The sequence below is a fragment of the Triturus cristatus genome, chromosome 2_1, assembly GCF_964204655.1.
Source record: "Triturus cristatus chromosome 2_1, aTriCri1.1, whole genome shotgun sequence".
NCBI lineage: Eukaryota > Metazoa > Chordata > Amphibia > Caudata > Salamandridae > Triturus > Triturus cristatus.
In genome coordinates, this window is record NC_140581.1 from 31,440,003 (window position 1) to 31,458,201 (window position 18,199).

The 18,199-nt window shown below is 45.2% G+C and overlaps 1 protein-coding gene across 7 annotated transcripts in view; it reads left to right on the top strand.

Moving 5' to 3' along the window:
* Window positions 1-18,199, top strand: part of LOC146863653 (putative E3 ubiquitin-protein ligase HERC1) — a 1,482,062-nt gene that overhangs the window by 167,129 nt on the left and 1,296,734 nt on the right. For all 7 annotated transcript variants that reach the window (XM_085627737.1, XM_085627739.1, XM_085627735.1 and 4 more), the window contains exon 8: window positions 16,742-16,869. In XM_085627737.1, coding sequence (XP_085483863.1) covers window positions 16,742-16,869 — 128 coding nt within the window. The remainder of the gene's footprint in view (window positions 1-16,741; window positions 16,870-18,199) is intronic.

Here is an 18,199-nt window from a genome sequence, read left to right on the forward strand (position 1 = left end):
ATTCTTGGAGGGTTACTGGTGCTCTTATAACATGGATGAGTAGGCACCGTTCTGGGGGGTGCTGGTGGTCTTATATCATGGATGAGTCAGCACTGCGCAGGAAGGCGTACTGGTGCTCCTATATTATGGATGAGTCAGCACGGCTCTGGAAGGGCTACTGGATTTATTATATTATAGTTGAAGCTGCATGGCTTAGTATGGGACATTGGTGCTATTATCGTATGTGAGTCTCAGCTTTGTCAGGAAGGTATACTGGCCTTACTGTACTAGAACATTACTACCAGGGCTTAGTAAGGGCTAAAGGAGCCATTATGCTATGCATGACTGAGCTTGGTCTGGAAGTTTACACTGGTGTTACAATACAGAGGAATCATCATGGTTCAGAGGGATGCTGGTGCTAATATATTATTGATGAGTCAGCGAGGCTGTGGAAGGGAGATTCGGCTGTTATATTTTGGATGAAACAGAGCGGTTTTGAGAGGGGCACTGCTGGCATTTTAAAACAAGCATTTGCAATGCAATGGTCTCGCCTTTAGGATCTTAAAAGCCATGCAGCACATTATCCTGGGTGTTATATTAACTCTTCTCATTTAGCCTTACAGAACTGCTGTAACCGGATGAAAAGAGCATTTGTTCTCAGTGGGGCGCCATGGAAAGGGGTTAAGGTAACTGTTAGTCCCAAACAATAAAGTTTTACAAAAACCAATATGCATTGACAAAGCTAATGCATTGACAAAGTCAAAAGGCTGGCAGCATAAGTCAGACCAGCTAGCTTTGCAAATGCTTGTATTACTTTGTCAGGGACGTGGAGCAGCAGGGGAATGTGGAGGTAAAGAACAGTGTGGTATGAGACTGAAACTGATCATGAGCAATAGCTAGACTGAAACAGTAGCGTGTTCTGTACTCGAGAAAGACACGAGCCGAACTTGAAATATGATCTGTGAAACAAATATGATCTGCGAAACTTGTTATGGTTTGAGATCGGGCTAACCTTCGCTGGAATGTCAAGGTTGAACAAGCACTGGCAATGACATTAGGTCTGGCTTTAACACCTCCAGAGTTTTCTGTTTGTATAGATTTAAGTCATCTATATGGATGAGCGGCTTGAACTCCAAGCCATGCGAGAAATTGTGCAGTTTAAATAATGTTCTAACCTTTAAACGCTCTTACATTTTGCACAGTGGGGTCATGGAATCTATTCTACAAACTTCAGAATTAAAACTTGCACTGGTAGCTCTGTATAGTAACGCACCCCAAACATTCTGAAATCTAAACAGCTTGTTATGAGTGACTTGGTAATTGCGAGTTTATACCACTAAATATCGCACGTGGAGGTCTTTGCTGAGTGTGTTATTAAGTCACAAAATAAGTGCTAACTCAAATATGTGTGTAAATCTTCTGCCGTCAATTCTGTGTTGGGTGAAACCACAGAGGAATAATGTACGATGAACACAGCATGCATGCTGTTCCAAATTACACCAATATGTCAGTGGGGTAACAAAATATTAGCTTCCACCTCTCCCCCATGGACTGTAAGGGGATCCTCTACAATCATCTGGCCTTGCGCTGTTTTCAAACACCTTGCCCTTATAAGGATGCCAACGTGTTCCGTAGGCAGGGAAACATCACCGGGTATGAAAAAACATTTAAGATGTTGTTGATTCACAAAATTGGGGTTCCAGAAGTAAAAATGATTGGTGATATGGAGAGATCCCAGGGCACAGACATAGCATCATAAGCATATCAAAGATAACAGTGAGGAAAAATGCTGCCGATGTGCTATTGAAAAGTCAATTTGCAGCGCACCAATGGATGTTGTTACTGGTATTTTAACTTTCATATTTCTCAATTCCATCATGTTCCTAGTCTATGTTTCAATCAATCAATCAACCTTACTCTGAGGCATAATATGCGGGGCAAGATTGCGTCCAAGTGAATCCACCACTTTAACCTCTCTCGCAGCCAGTCCTTGAGTTACTAAACATGTGAGGATTTTCGGAGCAAGCGTTTTGGGTCACGGCTGCCTCAGCAGACCGGCAGCACTGGCTGATTGTTCGGAGGTCGACTCTTTTGCCTCCGGTCTCTCATCAGGGGCGTCCTTTGACTGCAATGGTGGGGCGCGGTGGCAAAGGTGCTAAACAATGGGCTGCCCTCCCGGCTCCTTCTTTATTGACGATAACTGTCCAGCCTCACCACGGCTTCAGACAGCGACAGGGAGTCGGACCAGTGGCATGGCTCTCTAAACGTAAACAAAGCACGTCGTGATTTACATGAGTCCTATTGTATTAAAGACACAAACAGCACCGGCTCGATTATCCGGCTGCTTAGAAAGTGAAAGCAGGCACGGTGCGCTAAACGTAAACAAAGCAAATCGTGATTTACACAAGTCCTATTGCATTGAAGACACAAAAAGACACGAACTGGAGTGGGGGTGCGGGGGGCGAGAAATCACAGACTGAGGGAGGGTGAGGAGAGGTGTGGTTGGGGGGAGACAGGGAAGAAAATAGTGTTAGGAGTAAAGGGGCCAGTAGCCGTGGAAGGATACAAATGATGACTGAGGAGGGACTAACAAGCCTCAAACCAATCAGAAGGCAGCATTTAAGACAAAAGCCAATGGGCAGAGAGTGGGCGGAGCTTCCACGAAGCTTCCACACTACAGTGTATACTGCATGCCTCGAAAAGCGATGGCAGCGCATTCATGCTGCATCGCTAGGCGAGACCTAAAAGAAAATAGTGTTAGGAGTAAAGGGGCCAGTAGGTGTAGAAGGATACAAATGATGACTGAGGAGGGACTAACAAGCCTCAAACCAATCGGAAGGCAGCATTTAAGACAAAAGCCAATGGGCAGAGAGTGGGCGGAGCTTCCACAAAGCTTCCACACTACAGTGTATACTGCATGCCTTGCAAAGCGATGGCAGCACATTCGTGCTGCATCACTATGCGAGACCTAAACAGAGGTGTCAGCATGACTCAGGAATCTATACGGGATACATTATAATATGAACATTGACAGGAATGCTTTAATGAATCTCATATGCTGATAATTATTAAAAGTCACATTCCAGTCCATCTTTTTTCTTTGGCTCAATGTGCCACTCCAGAAAAAGCCCGAACTTCAATGCCCCAATACCCTCTGACCAGGAACATAAGTAGCGCCAGACTGGTTTCAGCCTGTTTAGACCTCACCTGTGAGGTGCAGCTTGAATCTAATGGCACAGTGAGGTATGGAGCCCTCATGTGGGTATACCCCTTGCATTTAGGGCATGATACCGAGAGAAACAAAGACGTGATTTGTCAAATTCTCGCTGAGTCAACAAGGCTTTGAAAGGGATAGGTGGTCTATTTTATTATAAATGAATTACTGTGTTTCTAGAAGGGATATTGATGGTAAATAAATTATCGATAAATCTGCATTAGTCTAGAAAGGTTACTAGTGCTATTAAGTTATAGACGAGCCTCTGGAATGAAAACTATATTTAATATTTGATTCAGCGTGGCTATGGAAGGCATACTTCCACTATAATATTAAATATGAGTCGGCATGGGTCTATGGACGGTATACTGTGGCACTATATTGATATATATGAGGCAGCATGGCTGTGGAAGGTATACTGGCTCTATAATGTTATATATGAGTCAGCATGGGTCTATGGAAGGTATAATAGTACTATAAAGTTATATGTGAGTCAGCATGGGTCTGTGGAAGGCATACTGGCACTATAATGTCGTATATGAATCAGCAAGGGTCTATGAAAGGTATACTGGCACTATAATATTTTATATGAGTCAGCATGGGTCTGTGGAAGGCATACTGGCACTATAATGTAGTATATGAGTCAGCATGGGTCTATGGAAGGTATACTGGCACTGCAATGTTATATGTGAGTCAGCATCGGTCTGTGGAAGGTATACTGGTACTATAATGTTATATATGTGTCAGCATGGGTCTATGGAAAGCATAATGGTACTATAATGTCTTATATGAGTCAGCATTGGTCTGTAGAAGGCATACTGACACGTTAATGTCTTATATCAGTCAGCTTGTATCAGTCAGCTTGGGTCCATGGAAGGTATACAGGCACTGTAATATTATATTTGAGTCAGCATGGGTCTGTGGAAGGTATACTGGTACTATGATGTTATATAAGAGTCAGCATGGGTCTATGACAGTTATACTGGCACCATAATGTTATATATGAGTCAGCATGGGTCTATGGAAGGTATGCTGGCACCAAAATCTTATATATGAGTCAGCATGGGTCTGTGGAAGGTATACTGATACTATAATGTTACATATGAGTCAGCGTGGGTCTGTTGAAGGTATACTGGCACTATAATGTCTTATATGAGTCAGCATGGGTCTATGGAAGGTATACTGGCACTATAATATTATATGTGAATCAGCATTGGTTTTTGGAAGGTATACTGGCACTATAATGTCTTTTATGAGTCAGCATGGGTCTATGGAAGGTATACTGGCACTACAATTGGTATACACGAGTCAGCATGTGTATATGAAGGGTATACTGGCACTATAATGAGTCAGCATGCGTCTGTGGAAGGTATACCGGTACTATGATGTCTTATATGAGTCAGCATGGGTCTGTGGAAGGCAAAATGGCACTATAATGTTATATCTGAGTCAGCACGGGTCTATGGAATTTATACTGGCACTATAATGTCTTATATGAGTCAGCATGGGTCTGTGGAAGGCACACTGGCACTATAATGTCGTATATGAATCAGCATGGGCCTATGGAAGGTATACTGGCACTAAAAGGTCTTATATCAGTCAGCATGGGTCTATGGAAGGTATACTGGCACTGTAATATTATATATGAGTCAGCATGGGTCTGTGGAAGGTATACTGGTGCTATAATATTATATATGAGTCAGCATGGGTCTGTAGAAGGTATACCGGCACTATAATGTTATATATGAGTCAGCATGGGTCTATGGATGGTATACTTGCTCTATAATGATCGCGAACCCAACTTGTCGCGCATCTCTCCAAGTCGAAGTCTTCGATTCCGGTTGTCGACAAAGGCCTTCGGGCCTACCTGGGCCTTAGCATCTGGCTCATGGAAAGGACGCCATTCAAGAAGCGTCCTCGATGTGGGTCGAAGTTTCCCCACACCGATCTGCATGAGGTGTGTAACCTCTGCTTGTCATCGGAGCACAAGGCCAGAGACTGTCCAGCTTGTGCCTCTTTCCGCTCCAAGAAGACCATTCGGGATCGGCGAGCTCGGAGGACCATGGCTCGCTCGTTGACATCAATCCCCGAAGACATCTTCCAAGAGGGCGTCGATGAACCGGAGCCGGAGCGGATTGAAGAAGGCCTTCAGGCGACTCGGGCTCGAGTCAGCCTGCGTCTGGTGCCGAAACTCAATCTTTGGCACCGAAAAAGAAACTGCCCTCCTCCTCCGTGTCAACCGCTGCTTCCACCTCAAAGCCATCGACACCGAAAACAGCAAGCACCGACTATAATGTTATATATGTGTCAGCATGGGTCTATGGAAAGCATAATGGTACTATAATGTGAAATATGAGTCAGCATGGGTCTATGGAAGGTATACTGGCACTATAATGTCTTATATGAGTCAGCATTGGTCTGTAGAAGGCATACTGACACGTTAATGTCTTATATCAGTCAGTTTGTATCAGTTAGCTTGGGTCCATGAAAGGTATACAGGCACTATAATATTATCTGCATGAGGTGTGTAACCTCTGCAGTTCATCGGAGCACAAGGCCAGAGACTGTCCATCTTGTGCCTCTTTCTGCTCCAAGAAGACCATTCGGGATCGGCGAGCTCGGAGGACCATGGCTCGCTCGTTGACATCAATCCCCGAAGACATCCTCCAAGAGGGCGTCGATGTACCGGAGCCGGAGCGGATTGAAGAAGGCCTTGTCAGTGCTTCCGAAGCCGATGACTCCGACTTCGAAGAAATCACTCCGGCGCAGAGGGTCGTAAGTAAAGACGTTGATCCCGACCCCCTCCATACAAAAAAGGCTTCAGTCACACCTTCGCCTTCGGGCCTAGGTGCACACCGACACACCGCTTCCCACGCCCCGCCCTCGGGCCCGGCAAAAAAGCCTACCAAGCCTTCAGGCGACTCGGGCTCGAGTCAGCCTGCGTCCGGTGCCGAAACTCAATCTTCGGCACCGAAAAAGAAACCGCCCTCCTCCTCCGTGTCAACCGCTGCTTCCACCTCAAAGCCCTCGACACCAAAAACAGCAAGCACCGACTCGTCGGCACCAAAAAAACACTCGGAGCCGACCAAGAAACCACTCCCCAACAGTTCGGACTCACACTCTTTGGAACCGAAAAAATCATCCGGCCTGAAAAAACATACAGAGACTGCAAAACAACACGGGTCCAAACCCAAGGACACTCCAGAGCCGGTGCCGAAAAAGCCCTCAGAACCGAAACTCTCGGCGCCGAAAAACCAACCTTCATCAGAAGAGCTTTTTCGACCAGACCCTGCACAAAAACCTCTGGTTAAAGACCCTAAAACTGGTCAATTGACACTAAGCTCCAGGAAAAGACCACTGGACAAGCCTACATCTGCTCCACCACCTAAGAAGAGGGACATTCCCACATCCCCTCTTACAGTCCCTTCTCCACCTCCTCCTCCACCACCTACTCCACCCCCTCTTCCCCCTCCCCCACCACCTCATTCTCCTACACCATCCCCTACACCAGTAGACAATGATGACACCTCTGATGACACGGGGGGTGCGGAGGATGTGCCACTGGGGGATCCCGGCCCACCTGGCTCCCCTGACCCTTGGGATGACTATAATACACCTGATGTCTCTACTCTCCCGCAAGACGATATCTACCCCTATAGGCCTTCCCAACCAGAGGACACCATGGGCTTTAATCAGCTCATACACCGAGCTGCCCAGTACCACGGGGTCGACCTACACACAGACCCCGTAGATGGAGGATTTCTTGTTAAACACTTTTGACACCACACAAAGGTCAACATCTACTTTACCCATGCTCAAAGGAGTTATTAAGCATGCGCCTGATGTATTCAAGGATCCTGTTAGGGCTCGAGTCATCAACCCTCGCATAGATAAGAAATACAAAGCTGCACCTACAGACCCAGCTTTCATTAAGGGCCCAGATACATTAGACTCCATGGTGGTATCCAATGCCAGGAAGAGAGCTAACTCTCAGACATCAGGTGACGCAGCCCCACCCGATAAAGAGTCTAAACTCTTGGACGCCTCTGGCAAGAGGACAGCCTCACAAGCGGCTAACATATGGCGCATCGCCAACACTCAGACCCTGCTAGCCAGAAACGATAGGGCACATTATGATGAATTAGAGTCCCTATTGCAACACCTCCCGGACAAATATAAAAACAAAGCCAATGACTTCATATAGGAGGTTAAACTGATAACCAATACCTCCATTCGTTGCGCTCTCGATGTGGCAAATACCGCCTCCAGAGCTGTAAATACCAGTGTCCTTTTGCGTAGGCACGCTTGGCTACGCATTTCAGGCTTTAAGCCTGAGGTACAAAGTTCGATCCTGAACCAACCATTCGACCAAGAGCACCTCTTTGGCCCTGATGTAGACTCCTCCCTGGAGAAAATGAAAAAAGACACGGACACAGCCAAGTCAATGGGAGCATTGCAATCGCAAGCTCCATGACGTTCTTTTCTCTGCTCCTCCTACAGAGGCAACTCCAGAGGCTACTCATCAGACAACCCTTCTACCTCTTACAAGGCTTCCACCCAGTCAACCTTCACCAGAGGTTACCAGAGAGGAGGGTACAGAGGCAACAATAACAAGGGCAAAGGCAAGACTAACAACACCTGCTCTGCCTCCACCCCTACCCAATGACTTCCCTCCGCTTCCCCCGGACCATTCCACTCCTGTCGGGGGAAGACTACAACAGTTCCTTCCTGTCTGGACCAACATCAATTCAGACAGGTGGGTGCGACAGATAGTTTAATCAGGTTACTGTCTCAAACTTACCTCTACCCCCCCAAATATACCACCCAACAGCGTCCAATGTCACAAGAACATCACTGCTAAAGCAGGAGGTAATCTGCCTTCTACAAAAAAATGCAATAGAACTGGTTCCCCTGTGCCATCAAAACACATGAGTCTACTCCCTGTATTTTCTCATACCAAAGAAGGACGGCTCTCTGAGACCTCAGACCCCTAAACCTATACATACACTCAGACCATTTCCACATGGTCACACTTCAGCAGGTCCTTCCTCTTCTTTCACAAGGCGACTTCCTTGCTACCATAGATCTCAAGGACGCCTACTTCCATCTTCCCATTCATGCAGCTCACAGGAAGTATCTCAGGTTTGTAGTGGACGGGCAGCACTATCAATTCAAAGTGCTCCCGTTCGAAGTCACAGCAGCACCAAGTGCCTAGCGGTATTAGCAGCCCACTTAAAGAAGACAGCAAATTCATGTCTTCCCCTATCTCGACGACTGGCTCATAAAAGCCAGCTCATACAACCAGTGTGTACACCACACTCACGCGACTATCCAACTACTCCACGACCTGGGGTTCACAGTAAACCACACCAAGTCTCATCTGCAACCGTCCCACACACAACAATACCTCGGTGCCACCATAGACACCTCAAGAGCGCTAGGCTATCCCACTCCAGCCAGGATAGCAAGCATGCAGGCTCTCCTTCCCAAATTTCAACCTCAACACTCCCTTCCAGCTCGAGTGTTCATGCAACTCATAGGGATGATGGCCTTTTGCATATTTATAGTGCCTCACGCAAGACTCCAGATGCGTCTGCTAAAAGAGTGCTTAGCACGCCAATGGAACCAGGCTCAAGGTCAGCTAACAGATCTGGTGTTGGTAGACAGTCGCACTCATCGCTCTCTGCAGTGGTGGAACACCAAAAACCTTTCCAAAGGGTGACCGTTCCTAGAGCCAGTTCTGCAAATTGTCATGACAGCGGACGCATCGCTCTCCAGATGGGGAGCTCACCTATTACATCACACCATGCAGGGCAGATTGACACCTCAACAAAAGTTACTTCACATCAACCACCTGGAGTTACTAGCCATATTCTTAGCCTTAAAAGCATTCCGAAAGTTAAATATCAGGCAAAGCTGTCTTAGTCCGCACAGACAACATGACAGCCATGTACTACATACAGAAACAAGGCGGGACACACTCTCTGAAGCTCTCTCAGCTAGCACAGAGCATATGGAGATGGGCTATACCACAGAATATATTTCTCCTAGCCCAACATGTCCCCGGAGTCCAAAACACCATAGCCGATCTGTTAGGTCGTCAAATACAACAGATCCACGAGTAGGAACTTCATCCGCAAATTCTTCAGCCATTCTTTCAAATGTGGGGGCAACCACAGATAGACCTCTTCGCCACCCACAAAAACGCCAAATGCCCAAGCTTCGCCACCAGATATCCACACCCATTGTCCAAAGGCAATGTGATATGGATGAATTGGTCAGGCAGATTTGCTTACGCTTTTCCGCCTCTCCCACTCATTCCACTGGTGGTGCGCAAACTACAGCAACACTCGCTAACTCTCATTCTAGTTGCTCCAACTTGGGCCGACAACCGTGGTACACCACATTACTGGAAATGTCCGTAGCTCCGCACCAAAAATTACACCTCTCACCACGCCTCTTAACCCAGAACCGTGGAGAGGTCAGACACCTGGACCCTGCTGAGCTCAACCTTGCGATATGGCTCCTGAGGTCTTAGAGTTTGGTTACCTTAATCGTCCCCCTGGCTGTATGAGCGTCATTAAAGAAGCTAGACGTCCCACCACTAGAGCCTGCTGTGCAGCCAAGTGGAAGCGATTTGTGATATATTGTCATAACAACATCACCAATCCCTTAGACGTGTCTATCCAACACATCATAGGGTACCTGCTACACCTCCAAAGGTGCAACTTAGCCTATATGTCTATTAGACTGCACCTTGCTGCCATAGCAACATACCTACGAAATAGACAACACTTATCACTTTTCAGGGTACCTGCCGTCAAAGCCTTTATGGAAGGCCTTAAAAGGATAATTCCTCCCAGAGTTCCACCTTCACCAGTGTGGAATTTAAACGTTGTTCTCACGAGATTAATGGGCCCTCCTTTTGAACCTCTACATAAATGTGAGCTACAATTCTTAACTTGGAAAGTTGCTTTCCTAGTGGCCATTACTTCTCTTAGGAGAGTTAGTGAGCTACAAGCGCTAACTATCCAAGAACCTTTTGTGCAAATCCATCATAATAAGGTTGTTCTACGAACTAATCCTAAATTCCTTCCAAAAGTCATTTCTCCCTTCCATCTCAATCAGTCTGTGGAGTTGCCCGTATTTTTATCACAACCGCAGACAGTCGCAGAAAGAGCTCTTCATACTTTAGATGTTAAAAGAGCATTGCTTTATTACATCAAGAGAACACAACCTTTTCGTAAGACCAAACAACTTTTGTGTCTTTCTCACCACCACACAAAGGCAACCCCATATCAAAGTCTAGGATAGCTAGATGGATCGTTAAATACACACAAATCTGCTATCACAAAGTACTTTATCTGTCCCTCCGAAAGCCCACTCTACACGAAAAAGATAGGGGCTTCTATGGCATTTTTAGGGAACATTCCCTTAGAAGATATCTGCAGGGCAGCTACATGGTCTACAGCACACACATTCACAAAACACTATTGTGTAGATGTGCAAACAAAACCACAAGCTAGTGTGGGCCAGGCTGTTCTCAAAACACTATTTCAAACTACTGCAGCAGATACTGGTGGTCGCAGCTAAGTATGGGTACTGCTATACAATCTATGCTAAGTGTGTGATCTGCAGCTCATATGCCTTGAACGGCAAATGCTACTTACCAGTATGCATCTGTTCTTGGCATGTAGAGCTGCAGATCCACACACGCCCCCACCCGCCTCCCCGGCTACCTTTATCTGTTCCAGTACCATCTTATTTAGATACAGCATACTTGGGCATCTTCCCTGTTTCTTACAAAGCTCCATAAGTTCCCTGCTCGCGAAAAACAATCTGAGGATGGAGCCGACGCCCATGCGCACTATGATCCAAAGGAGGAGTCACATACCTCGTGACTTCCAAAGACTTTCCAGGACAAAAACAAGTGCAAACATCTGAGCCCAACACCAGATGGCGATCTATGCATAGTGTGTAGATCTGCAGCTCTACATGCCAAGAACAGATGCATACTGGTAAGTAGCATTTGCCATATGAGTCAGCATGGGTCTATGAAAGGTGTACTGGCACTATAATGTTATATATGATTCAGCATGGGTCCATGGAAGGCATACTGACACTATAATGTTATATATGAGTCAGCATGGGTCCATGGAAGGCATACTGACACTATAATGTTATATATGAGTCAGCATGGTTGTGTGGAAGTCATACTGGCACTAAAATGTTATATATGAGTCAGCATGGGTCTGTGGAATGTATACTGGCACTATAACGTTATATATGAGCCATTGTGGGTCTGTTGAAGGTATACTTGCTCTAAAATGTCTTATATGAGTCAGCATGCTCTATGGAAGGTATACTAGCACTGTGATGTTATCTATGAATCAGCATGGCTGTGGAAGTCATACTGTCTCTGTTATGTTATATATGAGTCAGTATGATGCTGTGGAAGGTATACTGGCACTGTAATGCTATGTATGAGTCAGCATGCTCTATGAAAGGTATACTGGCCCTATTATGTTATATATGAGTCAGCATGGGTCTATGGAAGGCATACTGGCACTATAATGTTATGTATGAGTCAGCATGATATGGAAAGTATACTGGCACTATAATGTTATATATGAGTCAGCATGGGTCTATGGAAGGTATACTGGCGCTATAATGTTATATATGAGTCAGCATGGGTCTATGGAAGGCATACTGGCACTATAATGTTATGTATGAGTCAGCATGATATGGAAAGTATACTGGCACTATAATGTCTTGTATGAGTCAGCATGGGTCTGTGGAAGGTATACTGGCACTATAATGTCTTGTATGAGTCAGCATGGGTCTATGGATGGTATACTTGCTCTATAAAGATAAATGAGTTAGCATGATGTGGAAGGCATACTGGTACTATAATGTTGCATATGAGTCAGCATGGGTCCGTGGGAGGTATACTGGTACTATAATGTTATATATGAGTCAGCATGGGTCTATGGAAGGTCTACTGGTACTATAATGCTATATATGAGTCGGCATGGGTCTGTGGAAGGTATACTTGCTCTATAATGTTATATATGAGTCAGCATTGGTATGTTGAAGGTATAGTGGCTCTATAATGTATTATATGATTCAGCATACTCTATGGAAGTCATACTGGCACTGTGATGGTATGTATGAGTCAGCATGGGTCTTTTGAAGGTATACTGGCTCTTTAATGTCTTATATGAGTCAGCATGTGTCATTGGAAGGTATAGTAGTACTATAATGTTGTATATGAGTCAACATGGGTCGGTGGAAGGCATACTGGCACTATAATAGTATATATGAGTCAGCATGGTTGTGTGGAAGTCATACTGGCACTAAAATGTTATATATGAGTCAGCATGGGTCTGTGGAATGTATACTGGCACTATAATGTTATATATGAGCCATTGTGGGTCTGTTGAAGGTATACTTGCTCTAAAATGTCTTATATGAGTCAGCATGCTCTATGGAAGGTATACTAGCACTGTGATGTTATCTATGAATCAGCATGGCTGTGGAAGTCATACTGTCTCTGTTATGTTATATATGAGTCAGTATGATGCTGTGGAAGGTATACTGGCCCTATTATGTTATATAGAGTCAGCATGATGTGGAAGGTGTACAGGCACTGTGATGTTATGTATGAGTCAGTATGACTCTGATGAAGGCGTACTGGCTCTATAATGTTTTATATGAGTCACCATGGCTCTGGAAGGTATACTGGCCCTGAAATGTTATATATATGAGTCAGCATGGGTCTGTTGAAGGCATACCGGCACTATAATGTCATATATGAGTCAGCATACCTGAGAAGGCATACAGGCACAATGTTACAAATTGGGTATCTGGTTGGCAGAGGTATGCACCCTGTCCAAGCAGGGACCACAATCCTAGTCAGGGTATGTCAGATACACACCATAGATTAACCTGTGCTCATCCCCTGGTAGCTTGGCACAGAGCTGCCAGGCTTAACTTACAATGTGTAAAGTATTTGTGTAACACTTCAAACAGTAGCACAGTGAAAACACCACAAAAAGATTCCACACCAGTTTAGAAAAATAGATATGACTTCTAAAAATAAACAGGACCAAAATGACAAAAATCCAATAAGTATAAGTCAAGATATGAATTTCTAAACAACAAATGTAAAAATAGTGCATAGAAGGTTCTCCACGCAGTCGAGGGAGATGCGTCAATCTTCCCACACTGCAGCAGCGGTGATGAGTTGGTTTCGATGCATCGGTTCTTTAAGATGATGCGCTGGTTCTGAGTGCTACGTGCTGATTCTTCTCCCGCAACAGCGACAATGCATTGGTTCTGCTTTATGCAAACAGGAGAGTCATTGGTTCAACTGGAGCAAGCACCTGGTTCTACTTCCATTGGACCAGGCACCAGAGCAGGGGGTGAGACGTTGATATCCCTGAGTCTCAGAAACAGGAGGGAAGCCAACAAGCTCCTGGATATCACTCTGGGTTCAAGCAGAGTCAAGTTGTTCCTCAGCCGGGTCAGAGGAAAGTAGGCACTAGGGCAGCACAGTAGAAAAGCACTTCTTCCACCAAAGCAGCAGTCCAGCAGTGTGACAGGCCTTGTAGCAGCACAGTAGTCCTTCTTCCTGACAGAGTTTCTTTACAGGTCAAGAAGTGTCTTATTCAGTATGGTCAGAGACTCAGTACTCATACCCAGTTGTGCCTTTGAAGTGGGGATGACTTTAAAGAAGGGTCTTTGAAGTACACAGAGGGTCTTTCTGCCGAGCTCTGGCCCCAGACTCACTACATGAGGATAATCAGCCCTTTGTGTGGGGACAGACACTGCCTATTCAGGTGTAAGTGTCAGCTCCTCCCTCTCATCCTGTCCAGGATGAGCCCTTAGGATGCTGATGGGTGTCCAGACACACCTAACCTTCTTTGTGTGTGGCTGTCATGAAGGCATGGACAAAGTCAAACTGTCACCCACCTCAGACGTGTATTGGAGACTTGCTGCAGGCACACAGAGCTTTAAGGACAGAGAAATGCCAACTTTCTAAAAGTGGTATTTCTTAGGAGATAATGTTAAATCTAACTTTGCCAGTAAATAGGATTTATCATTACCATTCCAAAGATATAAAACATGACAGGGTTTCTCCGTCTCAATTAGAAATTATAGCTTTAAAAGAGTAATAAGGAATTTCCAATGTTAACCTCTGAGAGGAATAGGCCTCACAGTAGTGAAAAACAAATTGGGGGTTTTTCACTACCAGGACATGCATAACATAACAGAACATATCCTACCGTTTACTTTAACAGCACCCTGCCCTATGGGATACATAGGTCTTACCTTATTGGTGACATATGTGTAGTAAAAGGGGAGGTAAAGGCTTGGCAAGAGGTTTTAAATGCCTAGTCAACATGGCAGCAAAACTGCACACACAGGCTCTACAGTGGCAGGTCTGAGACATATTTAAAGGCTTCTTATGTGGGTGGCACAGTCAGTGTACAGGCCCTACTAGCATTCAATTTACAGGCCCCAGGCATAAGTAGTCCACTCTACTAGGAGCTTACAGATAAATTAAATATCGCAATTGTGGATAAACCAATGTAGCCATGTTTAGGGGAGAAGCACATGCACTTTACCACTGGTTAGCAGCGGTAAAGTGTTCAGAATCCTATCGCCAACAAAAACGAGTTCAGAAAAAGAGGAGAAGAAGAAAGGCAAAAGGTTTGGGGTGACCCTTCAGAGAGGGCAATTTTCCACCACACTATAATGTTATATATGAGTCAGCATGGCTTTGGAAGGGGTATCAGCGCTTTACTGATGAGTCAGCATAGCACACTGCAAAAAAGTAGCACACATCCATTGTTGACTACTGTGCATCCAGGGAGCTCTGGCAGTCATAATATTGAGGATGTGTTGCCGTATGAGAAGCAGCTGCTTGTGCTGACGTAGTGGGCACTTCCTGAACCATGATACTAATAGATGAGCTGAAGCCTGACAGATCCTCACTGGACAGGTCTAGGCTTTTTCTAGAAATGATGAACACGTTTTGATTATAAGCTCAATCACCAGTGCCAATTGCTCCTCTCAGTTACCCTAGACTGGTTTTATCCAGCATAGTTCCAGGAAGGTTTTTTGCATGCCATATTTTGAGGATATTCACATTAGATAAATTTACATACAGTGAATCATTTACGTATTCTGAGATTATCCTGACAATTCAACATGGATGGATCCCTCAAGGACCTACGCCAGACATCTCTTCCCCTAGCTGTACTCATCTATAACAGACAGGGGTGTGGAATGGGGTTGTCAAAGGGTTAGCCCAAACAGACCACTCTCACAAGGATGATTAACTTGCTGTTACCGCTTTGCAGAGACTCTCTTTCTGGTACCCTAAGATTCTAGGCCCCCGCAGCCACCGCTCTGTGGGGGGGTCCTCGAGCTGCAGGGGGCCCCCTCAGCGCGATAATCAGGCCCAAGAACTCCGGATAAAACCCGGAGTGGGGGCCCCTTCGTGTACGTGGCAGGGGGGCCCCTCAACGTTCGTTACGCCACTGGAGGAAGAGGCACAAGAAAGCAATGCACCAAGTGTAGAAACATCTCCATGGATATCAGAAGTGCTCGGATTAACTGAGAAAGAAGCTGAAGACTCGGGTGGCTTGGAGGCTGCTGGGAGAGTCCTTGGATAGGAGCTGAATCTCCCATTCCGCAGCCCACCCAGGAATGAGCTATCCGGGTACTACTACAAACAGGCGTGTGTTGACCTAGCTTCAAACGTACATTCATGGCTAGCCAAGAGATAACATCCTATTGTCTCAGAGGATCTCAAGATTTCATCTCTTGAGCCTCCACCAGAGATTCCTCTTGTGTGAATGAAACCACATTCTCAATGTCCACAATGGACAGCTCTCTAGTTACTCTGATTGGTGCAGCAGCTCTGGGGGGAGCTGGGGCGAGATGATGTGAGTTTGTGGTAGTTCTCTAATCATAATTTATGAGTAAATAAAGATTTCTTCGAATTTTGGCCAGAACTGGAATGTACACAGTTGAGTTTAATCTGGAGCTTGGTCTGGGCAGGCCATGGACCTAAAATATTATGAAATCACACATTTTTAGTATGACATGTGTATGTATGTGACTTACATAGCATAACCTAGCTGTGTAACATTGAGAGCTGTAATCGATGGGTTCCACTCCTACAGGAGCCCAGGGACCAGTGATGCTGCCCGGCTCTTACCACCCCTATGTAGAGACACTGCCCCTGATTAGCAGAGTGCAAGATCTGGGCTGCTGGAAATCGAGTGATTTCTATGAGTTCGTTTTATATCAATGCTCTCATAAGATGGGAAACTTGTGTCCAGCTGAAGCTGCTGGGTGGACACTGGAGAGGGTGTATTTGTGATAGGGGGCCTCTTTGCCTATCTGTGCTTGGAAGTGGTTGGGTGTGCTGCAGAGGTTTCTGACTCAGGTGCATATACATTGGTGTGACAGCACTGTATACTAGACCTATTGTCACACATCCACATGACTCTGAATTCTGTGTCCATCCTGTAGGAAAGCTGGGCCACGGAGACACAAGCCGGGTCTACCGCCCTAAGGTTATTGAAGGTCTGGAGGGTCTTTGCATCCGGAAGGTGTGCACCGGAAGCCAGTCCACGATGGCGCTCACCTCTAGTGGCCAGGTAAAGCTGTCAGATGTTTATACCCCTCTTCACCTCTGTGTCAATGAGTGAGTGGATAGCAGCTTCCCACACACTCATTGCAGCTTCCCACACACTCATTACAGCAGTGGGCCACATGTGGAAGGTGTTAAACAGAAGTCAATCCACGATGGCACCCACCTCTAATGCCCAGGAAAAGCTGTCAGAGTGTCTGAACCCCCCTTCACCCCTCTTTCAATGAGTGTGTGGACAGCAGTTGTGTTAGAATTCAGAGTATCACAACCAAACGTTGTGCACCAGGAGCCACCCCTTGACAGCCCTCATCTCTAGTAAATTTAGGGTGCTCTGTGTCCTGCTCCCCGATTTGAAACTGGTAAGGAATGAGAAAGTAAGGTGAGTGTGTGTCCACTCCAGAGGCCACTGCTTCCCATCGCAGACATGCATATTCCCATGTTGGACCGGCCTTACAACGTGTTCAAGAAAGAATTCTCATTTGAGCCGATCAATTCAATTATTTTCTTATGATTTGGAACTCCAAAGAGTTCCACATACAAATATACACGAAGAACTCCAATATACCAAATCATCCAGAGGTCAATACCAAGATAAAATACATGCAAAGACCTAACATTTACAAATTTCATGGAACAGTACAAAATTCATAGTAGCATACAAGAAGACAAAAGTGCAAGTATGCAAATATAAAACCAATTCCACAAATCATTTAAAATACAGAGCTAACTCGGTCAGTGCAAATCGAATTATACAATTAAATACTCCAACAACTTCAACTGTCTGATGCAAAGACCCTAAGATTCTATTTATAATATGAAATTAATTTTACCCAGGGGGGACTATCTGCAAAATACGTGCAGAGACTTAGCAGTTACAGATTTCATTGTAAAGTACAGGATACATAGCAGCATAGAAGGTGTCGAAAGTGCAAGCGCACAAGTATAATACCAATTTCACAAATCCTATAAAAGATTCTGCTTTAGTATGAAATACATTTTGTCCAAAGGGGACCATGTGCAAAACACATGCAGAGGCCTAACAGCTACAGATTTCATTATACGGTACAGAATGGATAGCAGCATACAAGATGTCGAAAGTGCAAGTGTGTAAGCATTGTACCAATATCACAAATCCTTTAGGATATCATCCTAACTGGGACAGTGCACATCGGATTATACCATTAAATACTCTAACAACTTCAGCTGTATAATACAAAAGACTCTAAAACTCTGCTTATAATATGCAATGAATTTTTCCCAAAAGGGAACATGTTCAACCTACTACAACTAAACACAACACATTAGTCCTTCTCTAAAATATATGCAATTATTATTAT